Genomic DNA, 22,810 nt, shown 5'->3' with positions numbered 1-22,810 from the left:
GCATGCCCCCGCAATAACGACGGCGAAGAAGAATAAAATTAAAAAAAAAAGGAAAAGAATTCTCTCCAACCACACAAACCATAAATCATGGAAGAATGCTGCTGCGACCGCGACGACCTCGACAAGATTTCAAAGGGCTGGTCCATTGCCATGTTCTACTCCAAGGAGCGCCTGCGACGCGTCTACGAGCTCGACGACGCCCAGCTGGGCAAGGCCGTCGACGATGGCAAGCTCGTCCTCGAGACGCTGTGCCTCTTTGTGCACGCCTGCATCAAGCGGGGACAGTACAGGTGCGTTTTCTTGTTGAAGACGAAGCAAGGGAAAAAGGAAGAAAGAAGCAAGGACAAAAAAAGAAAGGAAGAAGAAAGAAATGAATAAGAAGACGAAAAAAAAAAAAGAGACGCTGACCATGGAAAACGAGCACACAGACTACCGGCCGAGTTTTGGCGTGTATTACAAGTCGAGTACGGCATCGTCGTCTACCCCTCGGCCTTGACCGACGACATTGACGTCCAGGGCCTAGGCGTGGACGTTACCTTTACCGACGCCTACTCAAAACACATTAGTATGTGGCCAATCTATTGTCAAACTCCCCGTTGTCTCCTTTTTTTTCATCTTTTTTTGTTTTCTTTTCTTCTTCTTGCGCATTCGTCACTAACAACACCAATCGTAGTCATGTTTGGTCGATGCGGCGATTCCTGCCACCCGCCGCCGTGCCCGTTTCAATACCTGCAGGAACCTCCGCCCGTGTATCAAAAATAAATGACGAAAATGAGATGAATATATAAATGGGCGAATGACGCAGCTGAGAGATGGAAACGAATGAGAGAGGAGACTTGTGCACAATGTGAAGCAACTATATAAGGTGGTGGCTGTTGGATGGATGGATGGATGGATGGTTGGGTGGTCAATTGGTTGCAGCAACGGCGTGTAATAGAAAGGGAGGGAGCACAGGGGCCTTGGGCCTGTTGTTCCATGTTGACGAAAGCATGAAGGCGTAGGAAATGATTTATCGAGCATTTTTGTATTTGATTTATTTCAATTTATCTTTTTTTTTTATTAAAAAAAGCAGTGTTCCAATTCACTCCACCACCTTGGCGCCCACGGCACCGTCCCGGTTGGCGCGCCAGACGCCCTCCTCGCCCTCAAACTCCTCGCGCTTCCACACCTCCACCTTGGCCTTGCACTGCTCGAGCGCGGCCTCGCCCGCGCGCCAGGCCGCCTGCCGGTGCGCCGACGACACGGCCACGAGGATGCTCTCCTCGCCGATGGGCACACTGCCGAGGCGGTGCACCATGGCCACCCCGTGCAGCCCGTGCTCGGCGCGGACCGCCTCCGCAATGGCCAGCATCGACCGCAGCGCCCGCGGGTGGTACGCCGTGTACTGCAGCTCCTTGACGGGCTTGCCGGCAAAGTTGTCCCTGGTGGTTCCTGGGCACGATGAGCGTTTTGAGCCGAGATGACATGAGAGAGAGAGGGGAAAAAAGAAAGACGGGGGAAAGAGAAAGAGAAAGAAGGGGAAAAGCAAAGTAAAGTAAAGCAAGCAAGCAAGCAAGCAAAGAAGAAAAAAAGAAAAAAAAAAGAAAAAAAAAGACGCTCGAGTAACAAAGGTAGGCATACCGGCAAAGAGAACAATGGCTCCGGCGGCGGGACTGCGCACAAGGTCCATGACGGCCGATGCCGAGAGCGGCGCGTGCGTCAGCGCAACGTGGCACCCGTCCGACGAGGCCTGCCACGGGTCCGAGTCCTGCTGCGCGGCCATGGCTCGGGGGTATGGCTGGGGAATTAGCTGGACGAGCGAATAAAACGGTGGAAGCGTACTGCGTAGAGAGTGCGGACAAGGACGGGGGGGGGTTTGGGAGACAAAATGCCCCGCCACGTTGCCCCTCGCTCGGTCAGCCGGCCCTCCACCGGCCGGGGGAGTGACTGAGGGGTGGGCGCGCCGCCCGCGTCGCCGGATAGGGCGCGCCTGTTAAGTATAGGCATTGAGCCAACACAACTCAAGACGCATGGCAATTCCGATTCAGAACGAATTTTTCAGAGAAAGGGAGAAGAGTTATCAATTTGAAATGTCACATGTATATATATGTATATATATGTATACATATATTCTTTCCCTATATTTCTCTATTTTCCCATACATTTCTTTCGTGGCCGCGATGCGTTTTAAACCCGGGTACAGCAAGGGATCGGCACGGCACGGGCTGTTATTCATGACGGCACGCTCATACGGCTTGTCCGCCCAGAAGAAGCATCTGGCTCCTGACAGACGCCCCCCGGCCCCCGACTCATCCCACAGCGTGACCTGGCAGCATCTCCCCCAAAAAGCCTTGATATGATCAGCTACCTGCTCAAGTGCCATGCGTTGGTCGACAGGCCAGCGTTGGAGCTGCCGTGCTGCAACATCTTCCCCGCCCTGCATTTACAGGAACTCATTTACAAGGCGTATATGGTTTTAGAGAGTACGAATGCTGAAAATTTAACAGTTCGATGGAAAAAATATATTCCCGTGTTTCCTATTGAATTGATACAAATCTTATTAATTTTGACAATTCTTCATATTGGCTCGCAGAGAATGAGCAATGTGCGAGAATGCCTGTGTAAAAGTGACCAAACTTGAGCAACTATCATTCATAAAGCTTCATGGCCCAGCCGTCATCTAACTTCGATAAAAGGCGTGCCTAGGCAATCACTCTGTTGAGCATTCGCTTCCCAAACGACAAACTGATATCAACCCACCGTGGAACCTTTACTTCCCTTGTCTTTACACATAAATAAAAAGGGAAAAAGGAAAAAGACTAGTGCAGATAACGGAACTTGGAAGAAAAACCAAACTTGATTTTTCTTTTCTCTTCAAACATCACAAGTCTCTTTGTTACGTCTGCATTCCACAGTGGGCAATCTGCCCCAAGAAGCCGGCAACACAAGGTCATCTCCACTCCGGGCTGCAGCGCTAAAACGTACGTACAACTTCGCATCAGCAACCAACCAACTGTAGCAACATTTCATCACAAACGGAGACAAAGCAGCAGCAACACCACCACCACCACCACCAGTGCGACTGGCATTCACCCCAAATACAAACCGCCACTATGAGTGACGCTTACGACGCGCGTCACTCTGTTCACGGCCGCCCTCACTCCAGAGACGGCCGAGACCTGGATCGGGCGTCCGACCGGCACAGCCAAGACAGACGAGACGATTACTCGCGACCGCGGCAGGGTAAACACCTAACCTGAACCTCTCGCCGGAGATTTTCTTTTTCGACCAATCTTACCATCTCCGACGAACCTACACCACGCAGCATCAGGCGAGCAGCTATTTCGAGCACCGTGTGCTAACTTCCCCCCCTCAGGACGGCGAGATTCATCGAGATCTCCTCCCAGGCAAGAGTTACAAAGGAAAACTGGCTGGCAGCAGAGAAATATGCCACAAGATACACCGTATGAGGAACACCCACGCAATCATGGCCGAGTTGGCAACGACAGTGGTGGCTATGGCCGCGACCACAGGGAGCGAGAATATACACAGGACGACTATGAATCCATGTACGACGACGGACACCACGACGACTCCAGTGGCAGGCGCTACGACAATGAAAGGAGTGCTTCGAATCGCGGCAGATCAGGTGACCAAGACGACACCAGACATCGCTCACGTTCCCGGGGGAGGTATCGCGGCCGTTCCCGGAGCCCTGGTCGCGATCCTGGCCGACCTTCAGACACTGTGATTCTCGAGGGGCTCCCACGTAGCATCTCACAAAATGAGGTTCGTTATACAAGGAATCAGGACACCGAGACTATCGCCTACGATGCTTCCACGATTTCCCAACCGGTTGCCATTTGGCATATGCGCCATGCTGTCCAGCAATGCTTGCGAGATGATCTCAAGACTAATTCAGAGCGAACAACTAGCTTCGTGAAAGTCTCTTGAACAATTCAATTGCTTCAGAGAACCCATCGTTTGATATCCGCATACCCTCATCCAAAGGTGTGTACTCGTCAGATCCTCGACGCGCATGTCAATCACTAACTGCCCCAGGTCATCGGCGTGCCTTTATTCAGTTCGATCATATCGATCGTGCAGTTGACTTTGTTCAAGAGCACTATCCAAAAATTCTTATTACTTTGAGACATTCAACTGATGAGGCACCAGACGGCCAATTTGATGCGTACTTGCATTATGCACGACCCAGAGACGATGCTGAATCGCGGGCTCCTAATGCAGACTGGGTTTGCCCTCAGGTATGTTAAGATGGGAAATCACTTGGCAAGCCATCTGCTAATGAACAAAGTGCGAGGCCTCAAACTTTTCTACTAGAAGCGTTTGTCGAGGTTGCGGGTGTTACCCGTCTGGTGTCCACTGGGAACAGAGCCTCACCGGCGCCGCAGATGCGGCAGATTTTCCCTCCCAGATTCTTGTGGTATTTCCCCTTCCGTCATTTGTAGATGAAGAAATGCTTGCTCGGGAGATGAAGAGGCTCGAACTTGAGAAGACGGGACCCGCCAAAACAGGTGGCGATGCACCGAAGCTCAAGTCAACCGCCCCAACCAGTACAGGGCAGGGCTATGGCGCCTCGCAAGGCTCACTGCACCGAGTCTTTCTCATGCGTGATTCGCAAACCAGAGAAACCTTCAAATACGGGTTTGCCGAATTCTGGACCGTGGAAGATGCTGCGTCTGCCGTGAAGAAATTCACCATGGCCCGAAACTTTAGCATAGCTGGCTGTGCAGTGACCATCTCCACGATTCACATGGGAGTCTTTCTGCAAGACGATCAAGAACCAACCTCTGCAACAGAAGACATGTCGTTCCATCCACTTTTCAACCCATCAATCCGCGTGCGCTACAGGGACGACCATGTCTACCCCAGTCAGCTGATGGTTGCGCCTGAGCCCCCTGCCAGCATCCAAGAAAAGATAACCGCTGAAGATCAAGATGAGGCAAAACGAGCAAAGAAGCGCAAGGCAGACAGCAATCTTGGTAATTCGGCGAAAAAGCCGCTCGCCATGGCTGGAAAAATGGCAATGTGGCAGCGCAAACACGATGAAATTCGTGGGCAGAATACGTCTCAAGAAGGCCCATCTACAACCACAGACAGTTCCAGGTCTCAACCGTCCAAGCTCTCATCAGCGAATGCGACTATCAAAATATCGCTTTCTTCTACGTCCAAATTGATTGGTCAACCAGATGCACAGCCTGCAGAGGCTGAGGCAGATGCACCGGCGCCTCTGCCAGATAAGAATACAGAAGCAGCACCCGAGTTATACACGGATCGAGACCGGCTCATGTGTCTCATTTGTATGCGGAAATACAAGTCCGCCGACGAGGTCAACATCCACGAGAGATCGCGGAATCACAAGACGGCCATGGAAGATGCAGAGCTAGTCAAGGCTGCACTACCTCGCCTCGCTGTGCGCGACAAGCGGTTACAGAAACATGGAAAGCCCGGTGCGGTATCTGACTCGGGCAGCACAGGCGATAACTCTGCCACCGCAGACAGCCAGTATCGCGACCGTGCCAAAGAGCGCCGCGAGGCGTTCAGACAGCCGAAGAAGCCAACACCACAGCACGAGCCATCAAAGGACAAGCCCGCTTCTACAGCTCCGACTACCACTGCTACCCCCAGCGCATCCAAGGGCGCAAACTTGCTCGCAAAAATGGGCTGGACCGCGGGCGCAGGACTGGGTGCGAATGGCGAGGGACGGACCGAGGTCATCGAGACGAATGCATACCAAGAAGGTGTAGGTCTCGGTGCCGAGGGGGGGAACCTGGGTGACGCAGCTGAACGTGCAGGCCGTCAAACGCGAGGAGGATATGCAGAGTATGTAAGCTCTGTACAGGACAAGGCTCGGCAACGATACAACAAGCTTGAATAGGATGAGATGACGAGAACAGGAGAGTGGACTTGACAGGACACGGGGGAACTGCATAATAAACGATTATTTGTCTAATACATGATATTCTACTCGAATGACTGTGATGAACTTTTTCGTCAATAATCAATCGCCTTTGAGGCTTTGACTGATGACAAGCTCAGCCTCGCAGACTCCATTGGCTTGGACAACCACTCGCAGCTCCCCGCAGTGGAGCCCAGGCGCAAGGCTGACAACCAGCGGCATCCAATTTTTTTTTTTTTTAGTTTCTGGTGTGCAAATTTACATAAAGGCAGATAGATAGATTCCTTGCCCATCCTCCGCAGCAGAAACCTCGCCGTTTCGAACCTCGATGCCGGATTTGAAGAATACATGATTGGATAGAAGCTCTATAAAACTGCAGCGCTGAAAATTTACTCGCCAGAATGGACACCTCGACCGCCCAGGTCAAGGTGGTTTTCACCACCAACGAGGCCGACTTGGAGCTTCCCGAAGCCAAGCGACAATTGCTCGTCCCAGCCGGTATGCGCAACGCCAGAACGCAGAGCTTTGCTTCGAGCGACGGGGATAAAAAATCAGACTGACCAAGGCACAGACATCAAGCGCTATGGCCTCTCTCGCATCCTCAACTCCGAGTCCATGCTCGACACCTCGTCTCCGATCCCGCTCGACTTTCTCGCCAACGGCACCTTTCTCACAACCTCGATCGAGGAGTACCTCGCCAGCGAGGGCCTCTCCTCGGAAAGCACACTGACGCTGCAGTACGTGCGCAGCCTGCTGCCGCCGTCGTACGAGGCCAGCTTCGAGCACGACGACTGGGTCGGCGCCGTTGACTGCCTGTCGGCGACGTCGGCGGCGGGCCGGGTCGGCGACGGCGGGGGCGCCGTCCGGGAGCGCGTGGTCAGCGCCTCGTACGACGGCCTCGTGCGGGTGTGGAACCCCCAGGGCGAGGTCGTCGCGACGTCGGCGGCGGGCGCGGGCGGCGGCCACTCGCTGCGCCTCAACGCCGTGCGGTGGCTGTCGGCCAAGCAGGTGGCCTCGGCCGGCCTGGACCGCAAGGTCGTCGTGTGGGACTACGCCGAGTCGGACGACGGCTTCTCGGGCTCGCTGCGGCCCAACATGGAGCTCTGGGGCCACGGCAAGGCCGTCCTCGCCGTGGACGCGAGCCTCTCGACGCGCCGCCTCCTGACGGCCTCGTCGGACGGCCAGATCGGCCTGTGGTCGACGTCGAAGCGCACCGCGCCGCAGGCCGACCCCGAGAGCCTGCCCGCGGCGCACACCACCAAGAAGGCCAGGCTCGCCGGCGCGGCGACGACGGCGCAGCGCGGCCCGCTCGCCCTCATCCCCGCGCACGACGAGCCCGTCACCGCGGCCCTCTTCCACCCGCACGACCCGACGGTCGCCTACACGGCGTCCGAGGACCGCACCGTCAGGACCATTGACCTGACGACGCAGCGGCCCGTCGCGCGCCTCGCCACGATGCACCCGCTGCTGTGCGCCGCCGCCCTGCCCGACAAGAACCTCGTCGCGGCGGGCTCCTCGGCGCGCCACATCACGCTGCTCGACCCGCGCGAGTCGGCGGCCGCGACGGCCGCCATGACGCTGCGCGGCCACGTCAACATGGTCGTCTCGCTCGCCGCCTCGCCCGACAACGGATACTCGCTCGTCTCGGGCGCCCACGACGGCACCTGCAGGGTGTGGGACCTGCGCAGCAGCAGCGCGCGCCCCGGCACCGCCGACGAGGGCGGCGGCACCGTCTGCCAGCCCGTCTACACCATCGCCAGGGAGTGGCTCAGGGGCAAGAAGCTGCCCCCCGCCGGCGACGGCGCAAAGGTGCTGAGCGTCGCCTGGGACAAGACCTGGGGCATCGTGAGCGCCGGCGAGGACAAGAAGGTGCAGATCAACAGGGGACGGGGCCTGCTGGCGGAGTAGTAGACGATGCGACGCGGGAGGGACACAAGATGCATGTACATAGAACTATGGATGGTTTCAGGACAACGAAAAATTGATTTTCAAGGTTACGCTACTATCCCGTGTCAATGAACCCAAGTGAGGCCCTGAGTAGATTGAGGCATGTACACAATGTGTGCCGTTCTATTTGGTGTATGGCTGTTATATCTATCGAATCGTCGTAAAGGTCATGTCCCCGCCTGCGAGCACTGATTTACAACGGCGCGGTATTTACCACCGGCGAGCGTAGGATGCAGAAGTGACAAGACTTCCCTGCGCAGGCGCGCTTTTGGGTATTCCAGCCTCTCCGCCAGGATGGCATCGAGAATATATGTAATGACCGTGCCAGTCTGAAGAGGCGGGTCACGAAGCAGACCGGCGACATCGGCCGGCGTCAGGTCGTCGTTTGTCTGCCATATATAGAACGCACGGAGCGATGAAGGAGTTGCAAGCAAGCGGCCGCCGGGCCGGGTAGACCGCCGCTGAGCCACTCTGGCTTCGGCAGCCTCTACCCTGACGTCGCGCGCCGCGGTTTGGTCATTGGCGGTTCTGGCACAAGACTGTGCCGTGCTGGCAGAAGTAGCTGCAACAGCCAGCTCCAGCATCGCCTCCTCGATGGAGCCATCGCTAAAATCTGAGCCAATCGAGCCCTCTACGGACTCGAGATCCGAATCAACATCGGACTCGGCGTCAGAAACAACCGGCGTAGGCGGGATCGGAATGGGAAGCCCGAGCTCGGCATGACGCGGCCGGTCTGGCGTGGGATCCATGGCGCGTCGTCTTTCTTCCAGGACATGAAATAACTGGAGACCGGCATAGGCATCGGCGGCAGAATCTGGACTACAGTTCAGCGGCTGCCGCGCAACACGCACGATGAGAAAGAGGGAGAGAGAGAGAGAGTCACTTACATGTGAGCTGTTTCGACGTCAACGGCTTGGACCAGTTGCTGCCTCGTACCGACTGGCCCTTGAACAGCGGTAGCTTCAAAACCTCCTGCACCTGCGTCGACAGCGCCACGGGCACCTTGTTGATGAGCTTCCGCCGCTGCTCGTCGCGCGCGTGCTTGACCAGCTTGTACAGGTGGCTCAGCTCGACGATGCCCCTCGTCTTCACGCCGAGGAAGTTTCGGAGCCGCGTGCAGTCGGCCTGTATGTGCACGCCGACCTTTTCCACCGCGGCGTCCTCCATAATGGCGCGAAAGGTGGGCGCGACAAAGTCGTCCTTGGGAAACAGCGCGACGTGGAAGAGGCCGATGCGGCTGGGGCTGGCGATCTGGATGAGGGACACGTTCTCCCGGGGGCCACCTCCGCGCCGGGCGTACGCCACCCACTCGAGGTCGAAGCCGAGGACGGGCTCGTTGAGAAAGTACGTCTGGCAGATGTGCTCCATGGTGTGCTTGCTGGTGCAGTAGTGCACCTTGACGTTTTGCGTGGTGCCATCTGCGGCGGTGCTCTTGTACATGGCGTGAGACCAAAAGGAGCCCGGGCTGTCTTTGGGCTGATCAAGAGCAGCTTGGAAGAGTTCTTTGGAGATGTTAAAGTCCAGAGACGTGACTGGAGGTTCAACAGTTGAGCGACATTCTTTGGCTGAGCTGCACCCAGTTGGGTGCGAAGTCGGCTGTTTGCGCACCGTATAAGTCGCAAGGGCCGTCTTGCTAGCAACTTCTATAACCCTAGTCGCAGTAATGACAGACGATATTGGCTGCTTCTCCTGGCACCGCTTTGGAGGTGCCTTGTCCGGTGTCGCAGAGGCCTGTAGAGGCTGTGGCGTGCTGGGGGCGCTGGGCGGACCATCGCAGCTTGTTGCAGTGGTGGCTTCTTGGGACTGGAAGAAGCGCTTAAAATCCAGCATGGGATACAGAGGCGGAGTCTCGCTTTCTGGTGCGAATCGAATTCCCGTGCCTGGTTTCCAAAGATTGGCCTTTGGGCGGCCGGCGCCCAACGTTAGCCCTCGAGCTCCAGTGTTCATGCCGAACGGGGTATTGGCTGCATTCAATGTCGATATTCCGGCTGTGGTGTTGCCTTGACGAGAACGGCCCGCCAGCATCTGCGCAGCAGCACGCGCATTCTTATTATTACGCCCCATTGAGAAGCGCCCTACCTAACCATTGTCGGGTCCCTTGCCCGCAGCGAAGCGCTGGTCTTCCAGGCAGCAATGCGGGTAATGGTAACAGTGCAGGCCCAGGCGGCCCGTTATGCGACCGCAATTCACGGTGGCTGGGCGAGAAGAGCACCGTCGACGGGTGGTTCAGTGGCAGCACCACGGCAGTATCCACTGACTACCTACCTGGGTACCTATAAGGTATTTAGTTAGGTACCTGCCTACAGTGGGCGAGCCACCATAGATGTCCTTAGTCAGCAGCGTTTGAGCACGTGCACCGCCAGCTCAAGAACTCTGTGGGCTACTGGTGATTCCTGGTAAGTCTTGTTTGAAGAACAGCACAAACGATATAACTGAGCCTCGCATTCATCGACCAGAAAAATCTACGTTGGCGTCATTCCTTCATAGTCCCTCTTACTTCAACTTGACCAGGGGTCATCCATTCACAAATCGCTCGATATGGCCTCTCAATTACTACCCCTCGGTGAGTGGACAAGGATATCGAGTTTCTCTGAATGCGGAAGCTGATTATGAGAAGAACTCATCGACAAGTGTGTCGGATCGAGAATCTGGGTCATTATGAAGGGCGAGAAAGGTGAGAGTTCTGTCGAAAGGACCAGAGGCTGAGCTTCCGGAGACATGCTAACTCTCGACACAGAGTTTAGTGGTACCCTTGTTGGTTTCGACGACTATGTCAGTAAGTTTGGCTCTCTCTCTTGGCTCTCTGCCTATCTGAGGTAACACTAACAATTTCAGACATGGTCCTAGAGGATGTCACAGAGTTGTAGGGAAACCTATTTGGGCGAACAATGAAACCAAACTGACCACTGTAGCGACTACACCGGCAACCACACAAAGCTGTCCAAAATTCTGTTAAACGGCAATAATATCTGCATGGTATGCGACTCATGGCACTCGAGTATAGAAGACAGTACTAATTGCTTGTCTAGCTGATCCCCGGTGGCGAGGGCCCTGGCGAGGCCTGATTGAGATGGATTGGTACGGATTGAAACGAGGGGACGACGAAAATTACGCGGCTCCACTTGAAGCTGCTAGATTCTAATGAATTGCTGATGAATTGAAACGCCCTTGCTATTCAGCTACTGCTAGCAAAAGAACAAGATGCCAAGAAGCATCGCAGTTACGCTTGCAGGTAAATGAGCGCCATCTGGCAGACATCACTATGCAGAAAAAGGATCGAACAGAAGAAATGAATGAATGCAGTATATGTTCAAAGTCAAGTGCAAGAAAGCATATGCAAAAACGCCGCTTTTGTGTTTATTAACCTGATCGTATTGATAAAGAGGACACCCCAACGCCTTGAATAACCTTGCCACCACAGGCCCCTCCTTACAGACCGTTGGATTGCATATTCGCCTGATTCCCAGTGTTGGCAATGCGCCGCAGCTCCCATTCTCGGGTGAACTTTTGATGCAACATTTCGAGCTGGTTGATGAGCTTCTCGCAGACGGCGGTGAAGACGTCGCGGGAGGTCACCGTGCCGTCCGTTTGTACACGGATGAACAACTCGGGGACGTTAGGGTGACCGACTGCGACTTGTTAGCAATTTTACATGAAAATAGCTGTGGCAAGAGGTACATTAGGGGGACGTACGCTTGTAGCCAGCCATCAGCACGTTGGGGTGCATTTTGAGGTGCTCGGAGAGCAGGTTGCCAAGGGTATGGTCCTCCTTTTTAAGCAAGAAATCTGATGTGTTGGACATGCCTGTGGTTTTTTTTTTTAGCTTTTTTTTCCCCCAACACTTGTCAGACAGAGACGCATGCACTCACCAGAGTAGACCTTTTCCTCAATCTTCTTCTCACCCTCGGCGAGCAGGAAGAGTTCGAAACTGGGGCCTGGTCAGTATAGAACTTGGCGCAATTTTCAAAACCAGTCATCTGATATCGAATTGGAATTCTCCGTCGATGCGCAGAAACCTACCGATCAGGCGCGTTCATGGTGGCGGCTAGTTGACCAGAGAGTCGTGTGTCGTGTGAGGTCAAGGTAGGTGGTAAGTGTATGACGGTTTGAATTGGTGCTTTGCGCCCAAATTCTCAATGCAAGGACAATTGGGAGTTATTGAACACGACTGCGCTCAATGCCAATTCGAATTTCGTGGATTGGCGATGTCGACGCCAAATTTGGTAGGTTTTCAGAGTGCGCAATCAACGGCTCACTGAGTCGCGATTAGGTGTTTGAAAGGGTGGATAAAAATCGGCTAAACTGCGCCACGGCGCACCTCCTGGACGTCGCTACAGTGTGTGGAACACCACTGTACTAGCACAAATTACAGCAGACACGAGCCACTGCAGCGATCTACTACTAGTGGCGCAACGAGTTGGTAGACCCTGAAGGGTCTCATACTTATGTATCACGTCCCATTTTGTGCAACGGGTAAATCAGATTGCGCATTTCCATCGGTTGGCATGACAATTGATCAAGGACGAAAGTTGACCGCAGGGCGAGCTGGCTCAACTACTCGTAGCAGCAAGGAACGGTGAGGCTTGTAAAGATCTTAATGTGTTCATTGTGCTGGACAGTTGTTTGTATGGGGTTCAATCGCAGAGCATATCCCGTCGGATGAATGAGAGAGCAAGCCAATAGCCCGCTCGCCCAAGTCTCAACCCGAAATGTAATTGGTCCTCGTCGCACTTTTGACTTGGCGACGGCCTCGGATCGGCGTTAACGGGGGCTTAGCGTAGCACGGTCCATCTATAAAGGTTATCGACTCCTTACCGTAGCGATGCAACGATCCCCTTTTACCATATGCATAGCCATTTCCACCGCCCGTGCATCACAAATTGCGGAATGTCGACCCCAAATCTTTCTTTCTTTACAGTAAGATGACCGATGATATCATCTGATGCAAAAAAATGTGACTGCATACTTACTCCCAGCAGCTGCCCGCCGTGCTTCTGGGTACCTGTATCGGCCCGCATGGCTACGCCATCTTGAATGCACGAAAGCACTACGACAACGCCTATCCCCGCAGATTCAACGATGCGATAGCCGGATCAGAGGAACTTGACAAAGAGGTAAGCTGCATATAGGAGCGTCGTAGCCAGAAGCGTCTCCTCCATGCCCCCAATGGCCCCACGCTGACCCCCGGCGGGTTGTAGACCAAAGCCCGCGTCCTTCGCGCTCAAGGCGCATCGGACAACAGCTTCGAGACTCTGGGCTACTTTGCTGCTGCAGTTGTTGCCGGTAACTATGCTGGCTTGGATAATTCGACGCTCAACTTTCTCAGCATCGGATACTTGATCACCCGCCTCGCCTATGTTGTAACATATATTAAGCTACAAGACAACCGCATTTATCACATCCTGCGCAGCGTCTTTTGGGAAACGGCGTTCTGCTTCTCATCTGCGCTCTGGATTAAAGCCGGCTTAAAGATGATGAGAAAGTAGTCATCTTGGGCCTCTCGCTGTGTTTTGGTGACGCCAAGTACGGATACTCGACCTTGATACTCTACCTTGATAGTTTTAAACAGCTGGAAACCTCCTGACATGAGTGGGAACCAAAAAAGAAAAGAAAAGAAAAAGAAAAAAGACCCGTGACTGGAAACATCCTCAATATATATGTTTTGTGCTCGATATCAGTTGCATACTGCGTCTTGTTGGATGAAATGCTGACGTGGGGCGCAGAACTCGAGTCAAATCTTCCAAGGGGCTGATAACCAACAGCAATCTTGCATCAAACAAAACACGCGCTTCGTGGACGCCAATGGAATCATCTTAGCAGCCGATGCCGCGAACCCCGCCTCGGCTTTTTCGGCAGGCCGCAAAACACTCGCCCCATGCTGCCACGCTACTTCTTGCTTGCAAGAGCTTGCCCCTCGCGCTCAACGAGTTGCGCTGGATCAGGGAGCATGTCATTTTAACCGCCAAGCCTGCGCAGCGAGAGCAGCGCTTACTTGCGCTTTGCCGCCAGAGGAGCCGGGGCATCCCGCTTCAATATGTCCTAAAGTCGCAACCATTTGGCCCTCTGGAAATCAAGTGCAGGCCTGGTGTGCTCATTCCGCGGCCAGAAACGGAGGCTTATACATATCATCTCGCGGGCATGGCGAAGCGTCTCGCACATTCGAGGGGCTTACAGGAGCTCAAAGTGCTCGACTTTTGCACCGGCACCGGCTGCATACCTTTACTTTTATTTTCTCTGCTCCAGCACTCGTTCAGCACCTTGCAGGTTCAAGGTGTCGATGTCTCGACAGAAGCCGTTCATTTGGCACAAGAAAATCTGGTTGCGAACGCCAGCCTAGGGCACCTGAACATTGTCCCTGGCCAAAAGCAGGTGAAAATCACCCAAGGCGACATCTTTAGCGACTCGGAGATGAAAAGTATCCTCTCTCAGAGTTGGGACATTTTGACCTCGAATCCACCATACATCTCCCTCGACGTCTGGCACAGCGGCCGCGGCCAGCTCGGCCATTCCGTTCGCAAGTTTGAGCCTGCGTTAGCCCTGGTGCCTGGCGCCCATCTCGAGCCGCCACCAGGGTGGCAAAGTTCAGACGTCTTTTACGCTAGGCTGCTCGACATCGCATACCGTATCAAGCCGAAGCTGCTACTATTGGAAATCGGTGACGAACCACAGGCCCTACGGGTGGCGAGGAATTATCTGGCTCACCCGCTCGCCAGCGTCTCTACCATTGAGATTTGGCGCGACACGCCAGATGTGCAAAGCAGTAGTTATTGTCAGAAAATTGGGGTTGTATCCCACCAAGGCCAGACTCATCCGATCCCAATTAAAGGCAGTGGCAATGCCCGATCGATAATGATCAAGAGCGTTGGCGCCTCTCAGCCTTCTGAAGAGAGGTAGTGTGTAACGAATGAGTGGCGCTGGAGACGCAGTCACTAGCAGAGCAGAAACACCTGGAAATCAGAACAAATAATTCAAGACCAGTTATATTGAAATATATATAATATCATGATATCTAACAATTATTTCTCTTCGCAACCGCCCTGCTTCGTGATGCAACTCCGGTGCCGAACGCAAAGTCCGCCGCTGATGAGTCACGTGAACATCATGTAATTTTGAGCATGCGCTGCCCCATACCATGAGCGAGCTTCCAGTTTGGAGCAACCTCCATCGCCAATTCCACTCAACCAACACCTGATTGCTTGACTTTGCAACAACTGGATGTCTATCATCCGCAGAAGTCTTCTCTGAGTCGTTGAACAAGTGACTTACGCAGCTCATGAGGTAGCTTCAACCACTCAAACAGCTCACCCGTCACCCGGCCGGTGGTTCCGCAAACTGCGCAACTATCACCAAAATGTCGCGCCTCCTACGACAATCAGGCCAGCTGACTCGGCTCTTGCGAGTCTCGCAGAGAGCTAGTGTGCAGCGTGGCGTGCGTCTGACCTCACTCTCCCGAGCGACCGCCGTCCCGATCCTGCGAAATAGCCACGCCAACCAGCTGCGATGCTACTCCTCAGAACCTCCTCGCCACGAGAATAACCCAGAGCCCAGAAAGGATGGGAATCAGCCAAAAGACGAAAACACAAACGAGAAGAATAAGCCCGAGGTCCAGGAAGATGCTACCAAGCAGGAGGCATCCAAGTCTTTCCCCTTGTTGCCCGGCTGGATTTACTTGACCAAAGATGAGATCAAGCAGATGCAAGTCTTTTATCAGGTAGTCCCCGAGGCTCAAAGAGTGCAGCTGGACGAAATACTCAAGGGCATCGAAGAAACTGGAGCCCCTGCAGAAATAAGAGATATTCTCGCCAAGCTAAGAAAGGGCCCCGGCAATTTGTCCATCATGGACAAGGGTCGTCTCATGCGCTGTGTTTTCGCCATGGCCGAGCGTTTGGCTGCATGGGAAGTAGAGAAAGAAAAAGGTCAGACTGGCACCTTCACACAAAACAAACTTGGCGACTCTGGACAACATCCCAGCAACCAAGGCCAGAACCAAAATCAAGGACGCCCGGGCGATGAAAATAGCAAAACGATCAACGTTCGAATCAGCCTGATGCAGACTGTCCTTCTTCTCGGTATTATCATGTACTCGCTGGATTCTTTCGGTGGCTCCATGTCTCAGAAGCAAATCACCTGGCAAGAGATGCGTAAAGCATTCCTAGACAAGGGCCTCGTTCAGAAGTTGATTGTTGTCAATGGCTCCCAAGTTCGCGTCGAACTTCATCCCACAGCTGATCAAGGCGACGATAGGAGACAATATGTCTTTTCCATTGGATCTGTTGAGTCCTTTGAGAAGAAGTTGGAAGAGGCCCAGGATCAGCTCGGCATTCCCCAAAGTGAGCGCATTCCCGTCAGTTACGAGGCGGGTGGCAGCACGATAGGCAACATCCTCCTCGCCTTTGGTCCCACGCTATTGTTCATCGGTCTGATTCTCTACACACAACGCTCTATGGGAGGTCGCGGTGGTGCTGGCGGCATGTTCAACTTTGGCAAGAGCAAGGCCAAGAAGTTCAATGCCGAGAGCGCTGTCAAGGTCAAATTCGCCGATGTCGCTGGCCTCGAGGAGGCCAAGACAGAAATTATGGAGTTTGTCAGCTTCCTGAAGCAACCCGAGAAATTCGAGAAGCTCGGCGCCAAGATTCCTCGTGGCGCTATTCTTGCTGGCCCTCCCGGTACTGGTAAGACGCTGCTCGCTAAAGCCACTGCTGGTGAGTCTGGGGTGCCATTCTTCAGTGTCAGTGGCTCCGAATTTGTAGAGATGTTTGTCGGTGTCGGTCCATCCCGCGTCCGTGATCTCTTTGCTGAAGGCCGCAAAAACGCTCCTTGCATCATCTTCATTGACGAAATCGACGCCATCGGACGAGCGCGACAAGACAGCGGCAAGGGCTTCGGAGGCAATGATGAGCGTGAAGCTACTCTGAACCAGATCCTGACAGAGATGGATGGTTTCAATACCAGAGAGCAGGTTGTCGTTCTTGCTGGTACCAACCGCGCTGATGTTTTGGACAAGGCGCTGATGCGTCCCGGTCGATTCGACAGACACATTTACGTGGATCGCCCTACAATGAGCGGGCGCCAAGAGATCTTTAAAGTCTATCTCAAGAAGATTGTGACCAGCGAAGACATTGAACACCTAGTTGGACGTCTGTCTACACTCACTCCTGGCTTTTCCGGTGCCGACATCTCCAACGTTGTCAACGAAGCGGCCCTGATCGCTGCTCGCGCCAACGCCGACGAAGTTAAGATGGAGCACTTTGAGCGCGCCATCGAGCGTGTCATTGGTGGTCTTGAGCGCAAGTCCCTGGTGCTTAAGCCTGAGGAGAAGAAGACTGTTGCCTACCACGAGGCCGGCCACGCCATCTGCGGTTGGTTCTTGCAACATGCTGATCCCCTGCTGAAAGTCTCCATCATCCCTCGTGGACAGGGTGCCTTGGGTTACGCCCAGTATCTGCCTCAGGATGCCTACCTCATGAGCACAAATCAGCTCATGGACCGCATGGCCATGACCATGGGTGGACGTGTCTCGGAGGAGCTCCACTTTCCTACAGTCACGACCGGAGCAAGTGATGACTTCAAAAAGGTCAGCCAGATGGCGCGTAGCATGGTCACCCAATGGGGCATGTCCGACGTCGTCGGCCCTGTTCACTTCGATAACGACCCGAACCGCATGCACAAGCCGTTTGCGGAGTCTACAGCTCAACAGATCGACCAGGAAGTGCACAGAATCGTAGACGAGGCCTACAAGCGCTGCAAGGATCTCCTGATAGAGAAGAAGAGGGAGGTTGGCCTCATCGCAGAGGAGCTCCTCACTAAAGAGGTGCTCGTACGTGACGACATGGTGCGTATCCTGGGCAAGCGGCCGTTTGAGGACAACGAAGATTTCGAGAAATACTTTGGTGGCAGCAAGGAGAAGAGCGCGCCGCCACCGTTCCCCGACGATGGCGCCTCGCCTGCGCCTGGTGACTCCCCACAACCTTCGCCGGCTTTCAAGGAGCTGTCGAGATCGGAACAGAGCAGGCTATAATGAGCTACTGTGTCCTATTTATTGCATAGTTTCAAGCCGGTGTTGGGAAATTTGGATGTGTGCAGGGCTTTGTGCGCTCATCATCTACTACCCTCTCAACTCTACAAAAAGGAAGGGAAAGTAAGGGAACTTTCTAAAACAACCAGAAAACCCATGTCTTGTGTATTTTTTTTTTCGGGGCGTTTGCGTCTTGGTGGTTGCGCCAACTCCTCATCCTTTGTAACATGTACTCTAAAGGCTAGATAGAAGACTTTTTGTTCAAAATACGTCTCAAATATAGACCAGTGGACGCGATTCTGCCAAAATGTACGAGACATCAGTGGAACGTCGCTATCGCGTCCATCCCCGCGCATGAAGCGGCCTGGGATCGAGTGACGGCTTCATAGATATCAGTTCATAGATGGAACTCCGCAACGGGATGAAGAGGCGTTGTTTTTCTTTTGTGCAGATCAGAAGCGGCTCACAGCCCGACCGCTGATCTACAACCTCGACATTCTGTAACCTGGCTACAGCCTTGTCCAGACCAAGGTTCTGACACTGGTTGACATGCTGATTAATGCACCAATTGACGCGCTGATTAATTGTATTCACAACTGAATTATTGGATAAGTAGTTAGTAGGCAACGCCTATGGAGCCATGATGTGGAATCTTTACTTATCCGAAAGAACACGCGGACTTGGCAGTATCGCAATGATCCTCAACATCTTTCGACCATGTATTATTTTAACCCCCCTCCCCCTTTCTTCTTGTCATGTCGGTCGAATTGGGCCCCCCTATTCTATCCAAAGCTGTAAGAATCTTCCTAGATGAATTCCAAGAGACAAGAACACGGTTCCGAACCATCGATGATTGGGGAAGACAGCAGCAGCACGCTACAACCCTCCCCTGACGTGTCGTCTTCAGAGGAACAAGAGGATAATGCACAACCTCCTGCACCACCGGATGGGGGTTTCATGGCTTGGATGCAGGTTGCTGGCGCCTGGGCAATCACGTTCAACGTCCTCGGCTTGCTCAACGCGTACAGTCAGTTTCAGAGCATCTACGAGACGAGCCTCCTCAAGGACAAGTCCGCTTCGACGATTGCCTGGATCGGCTCCGCCCAGTTTCTCGTCTGCTACCTCGTCTGCATATTGACCGGCCCCCTGCTGGACGCGGGGCATCTCCACCAGCTGCTCGGCGTCGGGACCGGCGTCGCAGTCTTTGGCCTGATGATGGTCAGCCTGTGTCGCGCATACTACGAGTTCTTCCTGGCCCAGACCATCGTGACAGGCATCGGCTTCGGCCTCGTATTCTTGCCGGCGTCGTCGGTCGTGTCGCAGTGGTTTTCCGCGCGCACCCCTCTCGCGATCGGCATCGCAGTGAGCGGATCGAGTATTGGTAACGTCGCGATAGGATAACTAGCCATGAGGGAGAGGAACTTGTTGCGACTGACGCCTCGTCTTCTCTTCAGGTGCAGTCGTATATCCTATACTACTTCAACGTCTATCCGTGCGGATTGGGTTTCCGTGGACGGTACGGATCATAGGGTTCATGGTCCTCGGCACCATGGTTTTCGCCGCTGCCGTTATGCGCGTACGAGTTGCAAAGAATCCACAGAAGAGAAGAGTGATCGACCTCGGGCATTTCAAGGACATGCCCTACCTCATTGCTTGTCTGAGTTTCTTTGTCAATTTCCTAGGACTGTATGTATTTTACTACTACATCTCGCTATATGCAACCGAGGTGGCTGGCATGGACCAGAATCTTGCCGACTACCTCCTCCCCATCCTGAATGCCGGATCTTTTCTCGGCCGTCTGATCCCTAACTGGATGGCCGGACGCTATGGGCTCATGAACGTACAGATCATCTTCGGGCTGATTTCCGGAGCCCTAGCTTTTGCTCTTCTGGGCATCAAAACCCCGGGTGGTGTCGTCGCGTTCACCGTCATCTACGGCTTCGTCTCTGCACCATACGTGTCTCTCCCCATCCCCATAGTGACGAGCCTCTCGCCCGACAAGAGCGTATGGGCAACACGATTGGGGATGAGCTTTGCCATCATCGGCGTCGGCGCATTGATCGGTAGTCCTGCAGCAGGCGCGATCCTCGGGAGCAGCAACGCTAGGAACTGGACCGGACTGATTGTTTGGTGTGGCGCCATGTTCTTGGCCTCCACGGCCATCCTGACTACTGTGCGCACTATGAAAGTAGGATGCAAGCTATTTGTAATAGTCTGAACAAGACGACGGAACGGTTGCTCCTGGGCTGCCAGGGCGGTTTATAGGGTCAGCCAACGTCTTTGCCAGATTTTTAATCATAATTTCCAAAAATTAAAGCTACAGCAGAAAGCGAGCGAAGACGGGGGGGCCTTTTTTAAGATGACAAGAATGAGTATACGCAACGATAGCCGAATGGGCGGGCTCGAGCAGGCCGACCAAGAATTTGATGAATAGATGAAGGTGAATTTTCCATAGTAATGATGGGAATATCAAGAATGAAAGCATATGAAAAAAAAAAGAAAAAAAAAGGATGGCCCAAAGTCACTACAATGCTAGTCACACCAAACAATGTCGAGTGACGCTTACTTTTTTCCCGTCTTCCAGACGGCCGCTGTTGCGTGCCACGTTTTAAGCTAGCGGGTTCCGTCAAAGGCTGAGAACTATTTTTTTCCCCATCGCCGGTTGCGTTTTTATCGGTCAGAGAAAATGCGAAGATCGCATGCTGCTGTTTTTCTCGATCTCCAGTCGTCGCACCAGCGTGCCGAATGCATGACGCCTGCCCGTGATGGACGGCTGGGCAGCTAGCGCAGCAACGCCCACGTCATACATAAAGGAGCATAGATCATGACATTTACTATGATCGCCTTCTTTTTTTTTTTCCGTGATTGCTTCTTTTTTTTTTCTTCCACGATCGTTGAATTAAAAAAAAATCCCATTTGGTGGCTGCGGCTCCTTGTCTTGGAAAGAAGAAAAAAAAAAGCAATGTATAAGACAAAGACTCTGACCTCGACAGACTCGGCCGCTTCTGTCGGCCTTGTCGAGCAGCCATCATCAACCATGGACCTGTCCGATCTTCGCGGGCTGTCGCTCTACCAGCGGAAATGCACCCTCATCAACCGCGAGATCGACTCGTACGGCATGGGCCGGTACCAGTGGTGCGTGTGGGCGCTCTGCGGCTGCGGCTACTTCATCGACCTCCTCTGGGCGCAGGCGTTTGGCCTCGTCCTGAGCCCGCTGCAGCAGGAGCTGGGCTTTGGCGACGGCAGGTCGGGCAACATTGCCACCAGCTTCAACGCTGGCCTCACGGCCGGTGCCTTTTTCTGGGGCTTCATGGCGGATATCATCGGTACGTCTCCAGAGCCGCCCCCCGGTCGCGCGCGCGCCGGCCGTTGTTCTTGTCTAATGCAACGAGGCGAGGTAATATTAACCATGAACCAGGCCGTAGATGGGCGTTTAACCTGACATGCCTGGTCTCGTCCGTGTTTGGTCTGTGCCTCGGCGCTTCCGAGACGTACACGACCTTTCTCGTCCTCACGGCCTTTGTCGGCTTCGGCGTCGGCGGCAACATCCCGGTCGACTCGGCCATCTTTCTCGAGTTTGTGCCTCGCAACCGCCGTTTCCTGCTCGCGTGCCTGTCGCTCTTCCAGCCGCTCGGCGTCATCGTCTCGAGCGCCATCGCCTTTGGCTTCATCCCCAACTACTCGTGCTCGCCCAACTTCTCCGAGCCGGATCCGCTCCCCTCGTGCCACGACGTCGACGTCGCCGCCGCCGCCGCCGCCGCCGCCGGCGCGCGCTGCTGCGCGAGAAACAGCAACAAGGGCTGGCGCTATGTGCTCTTCACCACCGGCGCGCTCTCGCTGGCCGTGTTTGCGCTCCGCTTCCTGGTCTTCACGTTCAAGGAGACGCCCAAGTTCCTCGTCTACTCGGGCCGCGACGCCGAGGCCATCGCCACCATGCGATACATTACGGGCGGCAAGGGGAGCGACTGTCGTCTCACGGCCGAGGTGTTTGAGACGCTTGAGCGCGACTACGAGACGGAAATCAGCAGCAGGAGGAGCTCTCAGTCTGATGTTTTGATCCCGGGAACGGATGATCGCAACAGTGCATATGCGAGAATCGCCAAGGCCTTGTCTCCTTACAAAGTCTTCTTCAGTAGCTGGGGCATGGCCCGATTGACCATCTTGGTGTGGTTGACGTATGCCATGGACTTCTCTGGGTTTACCGTCGCGGGCTTCTATTTGCCCAGAATCCTCGCTCTCAAGAATGGCGCCGCCAATGTGAGCCTCAAATTCACCTATGCCGCCTACATTTACACATATGCGCCGGGCATTCTCGGTGTCTTTGCCGGCGCTCTCATGTACAATGTGCCAGCGTTCGGCCGAAAGTGGACCATGGTATTCTCATCGGCCCTCATGGGCACATCTATATTTCTGCTGGCAACTGTCGACTCAGTCGCCAAACGAGAAGGACTGTTTACGCTCGAGTATTTCTTCCAGTCCATGTTCAACGCCGTCTTGTACGGCTGGACACCAGAAGCGTTCCCGGCGCCGATACGTGGCGCCGCGTGCGGCATCGCAGGATTCTGGGGCAGATTGTTCGGCATTGTCAGTCCCCTGATAGCGCAGAGCTTGTATGGCAGGGCAAAGAACGGCGATGGTGGTGACGTGAATGCTGTTTTGTACCTGGCTGGTGGCATCACCTTGGGTTGCGTACTGAGCACGGCACTGTTGCCGTCCAAGCTGATGGAGTCGGAGGACGAAACTGAGCGATGAACTTGACGCGCCACGAAAACGAAACATGTATATTATTAGATATTACCCGTATTTATTCTCGCTATGCGGAGGCTGTGTGGGATGGGCATCATTCAGTATAAGGGAGTGATGTTAATCCTCGAGACTTTCAATAAAGCATGCTTCCTCGACATGCTTCATTCAATGACAAAGGCAGAGTTTTTGGCCCATCTATCCAG

General features: G+C 54.1%; 12 protein-coding genes across 12 annotated transcripts; 9 read left to right on the top strand and 3 right to left on the bottom strand.

Moving 5' to 3' along the window:
• Positions 1 to 87: 87 nt before the first annotated feature.
• Positions 88 to 762, top strand: V2A60_003610 (uncharacterized protein; the record flags this gene model as incomplete). Its single annotated transcript, XM_083254938.1, has 3 exons — positions 88 to 290; positions 429 to 565; positions 674 to 762. 3 exons carry the CDS (start codon positions 88 to 90, stop codon positions 760 to 762), a joined length of 429 nt encoding a protein of 142 aa, XP_083111064.1.
• A 319-nt stretch (positions 763 to 1,081) lies between these two features.
• V2A60_003609 (Molybdopterin biosynthesis MoaE) lies at positions 1,082 to 1,762 on the bottom strand (the record flags this gene model as incomplete). Its single annotated transcript, XM_083254937.1, has 2 exons — positions 1,082 to 1,431; positions 1,621 to 1,762. 2 exons carry the CDS (start codon positions 1,760 to 1,762, stop codon positions 1,082 to 1,084), a joined length of 492 nt encoding a protein of 163 aa, XP_083111063.1.
• Positions 1,763 to 3,426: 1,664 nt separating this feature from the next.
• Positions 3,427 to 5,831, top strand: V2A60_003608 (uncharacterized protein; the record flags this gene model as incomplete). The annotated part of the gene is made up of 5 exons (XM_083254936.1): positions 3,427 to 3,768; positions 3,915 to 3,990; positions 4,042 to 4,244; positions 4,295 to 5,743; positions 5,796 to 5,831. The coding sequence occupies 5 exons, from the start codon at positions 3,427 to 3,429 to the stop codon at positions 5,829 to 5,831; spliced, it is 2,106 nt and encodes a 701-aa protein (XP_083111062.1).
• A 469-nt stretch (positions 5,832 to 6,300) lies between these two features.
• Positions 6,301 to 7,807, top strand: V2A60_003607 (WD40-repeat-containing domain protein; the record flags this gene model as incomplete). The annotated part of the gene is made up of 2 exons (XM_083254935.1): positions 6,301 to 6,397; positions 6,471 to 7,807. 2 exons carry the CDS (start codon positions 6,301 to 6,303, stop codon positions 7,805 to 7,807), a joined length of 1,434 nt encoding a protein of 477 aa, XP_083111061.1.
• Positions 7,808 to 8,013: 206 nt separating this feature from the next.
• V2A60_003606 (ribonuclease H-like domain-containing protein) lies at positions 8,014 to 9,793 on the bottom strand (the record flags this gene model as incomplete). The annotated part of the gene is made up of 2 exons (XM_083254934.1): positions 8,014 to 8,660; positions 8,734 to 9,793. The coding sequence occupies 2 exons, from the start codon at positions 9,791 to 9,793 to the stop codon at positions 8,014 to 8,016; spliced, it is 1,707 nt and encodes a 568-aa protein (XP_083111060.1).
• Positions 9,794 to 10,384: 591 nt separating this feature from the next.
• V2A60_003605 (U6 snRNA-associated Sm-like protein LSm5) lies at positions 10,385 to 10,911 on the top strand (the record flags this gene model as incomplete). The annotated part of the gene is made up of 6 exons (XM_083254933.1): positions 10,385 to 10,409; positions 10,464 to 10,520; positions 10,584 to 10,622; positions 10,682 to 10,709; positions 10,759 to 10,822; positions 10,876 to 10,911. 6 exons carry the CDS (start codon positions 10,385 to 10,387, stop codon positions 10,909 to 10,911), a joined length of 249 nt encoding a protein of 82 aa, XP_083111059.1.
• Positions 10,912 to 11,275: 364 nt separating this feature from the next.
• Positions 11,276 to 11,883, bottom strand: V2A60_003604 (DNA-directed RNA polymerase II core subunit RPB11; the record flags this gene model as incomplete). Its single annotated transcript, XM_083254932.1, has 4 exons — positions 11,276 to 11,475; positions 11,540 to 11,650; positions 11,716 to 11,774; positions 11,867 to 11,883. The coding sequence occupies 4 exons, from the start codon at positions 11,881 to 11,883 to the stop codon at positions 11,276 to 11,278; spliced, it is 387 nt and encodes a 128-aa protein (XP_083111058.1).
• Positions 11,884 to 12,733: 850 nt separating this feature from the next.
• On the top strand, positions 12,734 to 13,332 carry V2A60_003603 (MAPEG family protein; the record flags this gene model as incomplete). Its single annotated transcript, XM_083254931.1, has 3 exons — positions 12,734 to 12,763; positions 12,826 to 12,960; positions 13,045 to 13,332. The coding sequence occupies 3 exons, from the start codon at positions 12,734 to 12,736 to the stop codon at positions 13,330 to 13,332; spliced, it is 453 nt and encodes a 150-aa protein (XP_083111057.1).
• Positions 13,333 to 13,669: 337 nt separating this feature from the next.
• V2A60_003602 (S-adenosylmethionine-dependent methyltransferase) lies at positions 13,670 to 14,740 on the top strand (the record flags this gene model as incomplete). Its single annotated transcript, XM_083254930.1, has 1 exon — positions 13,670 to 14,740. The coding sequence occupies one exon, from the start codon at positions 13,670 to 13,672 to the stop codon at positions 14,738 to 14,740; it is 1,071 nt and encodes a 356-aa protein (XP_083111056.1).
• A 457-nt stretch (positions 14,741 to 15,197) lies between these two features.
• V2A60_003601 (peptidase family M41-domain-containing protein) lies at positions 15,198 to 17,864 on the top strand (the record flags this gene model as incomplete). The annotated part of the gene is made up of 1 exon (XM_083254929.1): positions 15,198 to 17,864. One exon carries the CDS (start codon positions 15,198 to 15,200, stop codon positions 17,862 to 17,864), a length of 2,667 nt encoding a protein of 888 aa, XP_083111055.1.
• Positions 17,865 to 18,671: 807 nt separating this feature from the next.
• On the top strand, positions 18,672 to 20,079 carry V2A60_003600 (uncharacterized protein; the record flags this gene model as incomplete). The annotated part of the gene is made up of 2 exons (XM_083254928.1): positions 18,672 to 19,242; positions 19,316 to 20,079. The coding sequence occupies 2 exons, from the start codon at positions 18,672 to 18,674 to the stop codon at positions 20,077 to 20,079; spliced, it is 1,335 nt and encodes a 444-aa protein (XP_083111054.1).
• A 744-nt stretch (positions 20,080 to 20,823) lies between these two features.
• On the top strand, positions 20,824 to 22,613 carry V2A60_003599 (major facilitator superfamily domain-containing protein; the record flags this gene model as incomplete). The annotated part of the gene is made up of 2 exons (XM_083254927.1): positions 20,824 to 21,187; positions 21,280 to 22,613. 2 exons carry the CDS (start codon positions 20,824 to 20,826, stop codon positions 22,611 to 22,613), a joined length of 1,698 nt encoding a protein of 565 aa, XP_083111053.1.
• Between the last annotated feature and the right edge of the window lie 197 nt (positions 22,614 to 22,810).

This window comes from Cordyceps javanica, chromosome 2 (assembly GCF_051103115.1).
Source record: "Cordyceps javanica chromosome 2, complete sequence".
NCBI lineage: Eukaryota > Fungi > Ascomycota > Sordariomycetes > Hypocreales > Cordycipitaceae > Cordyceps > Cordyceps javanica.
Note: the sequence above shows the minus strand (reverse complement) of the source record. Positions and strands in the feature narration are given on the sequence as shown.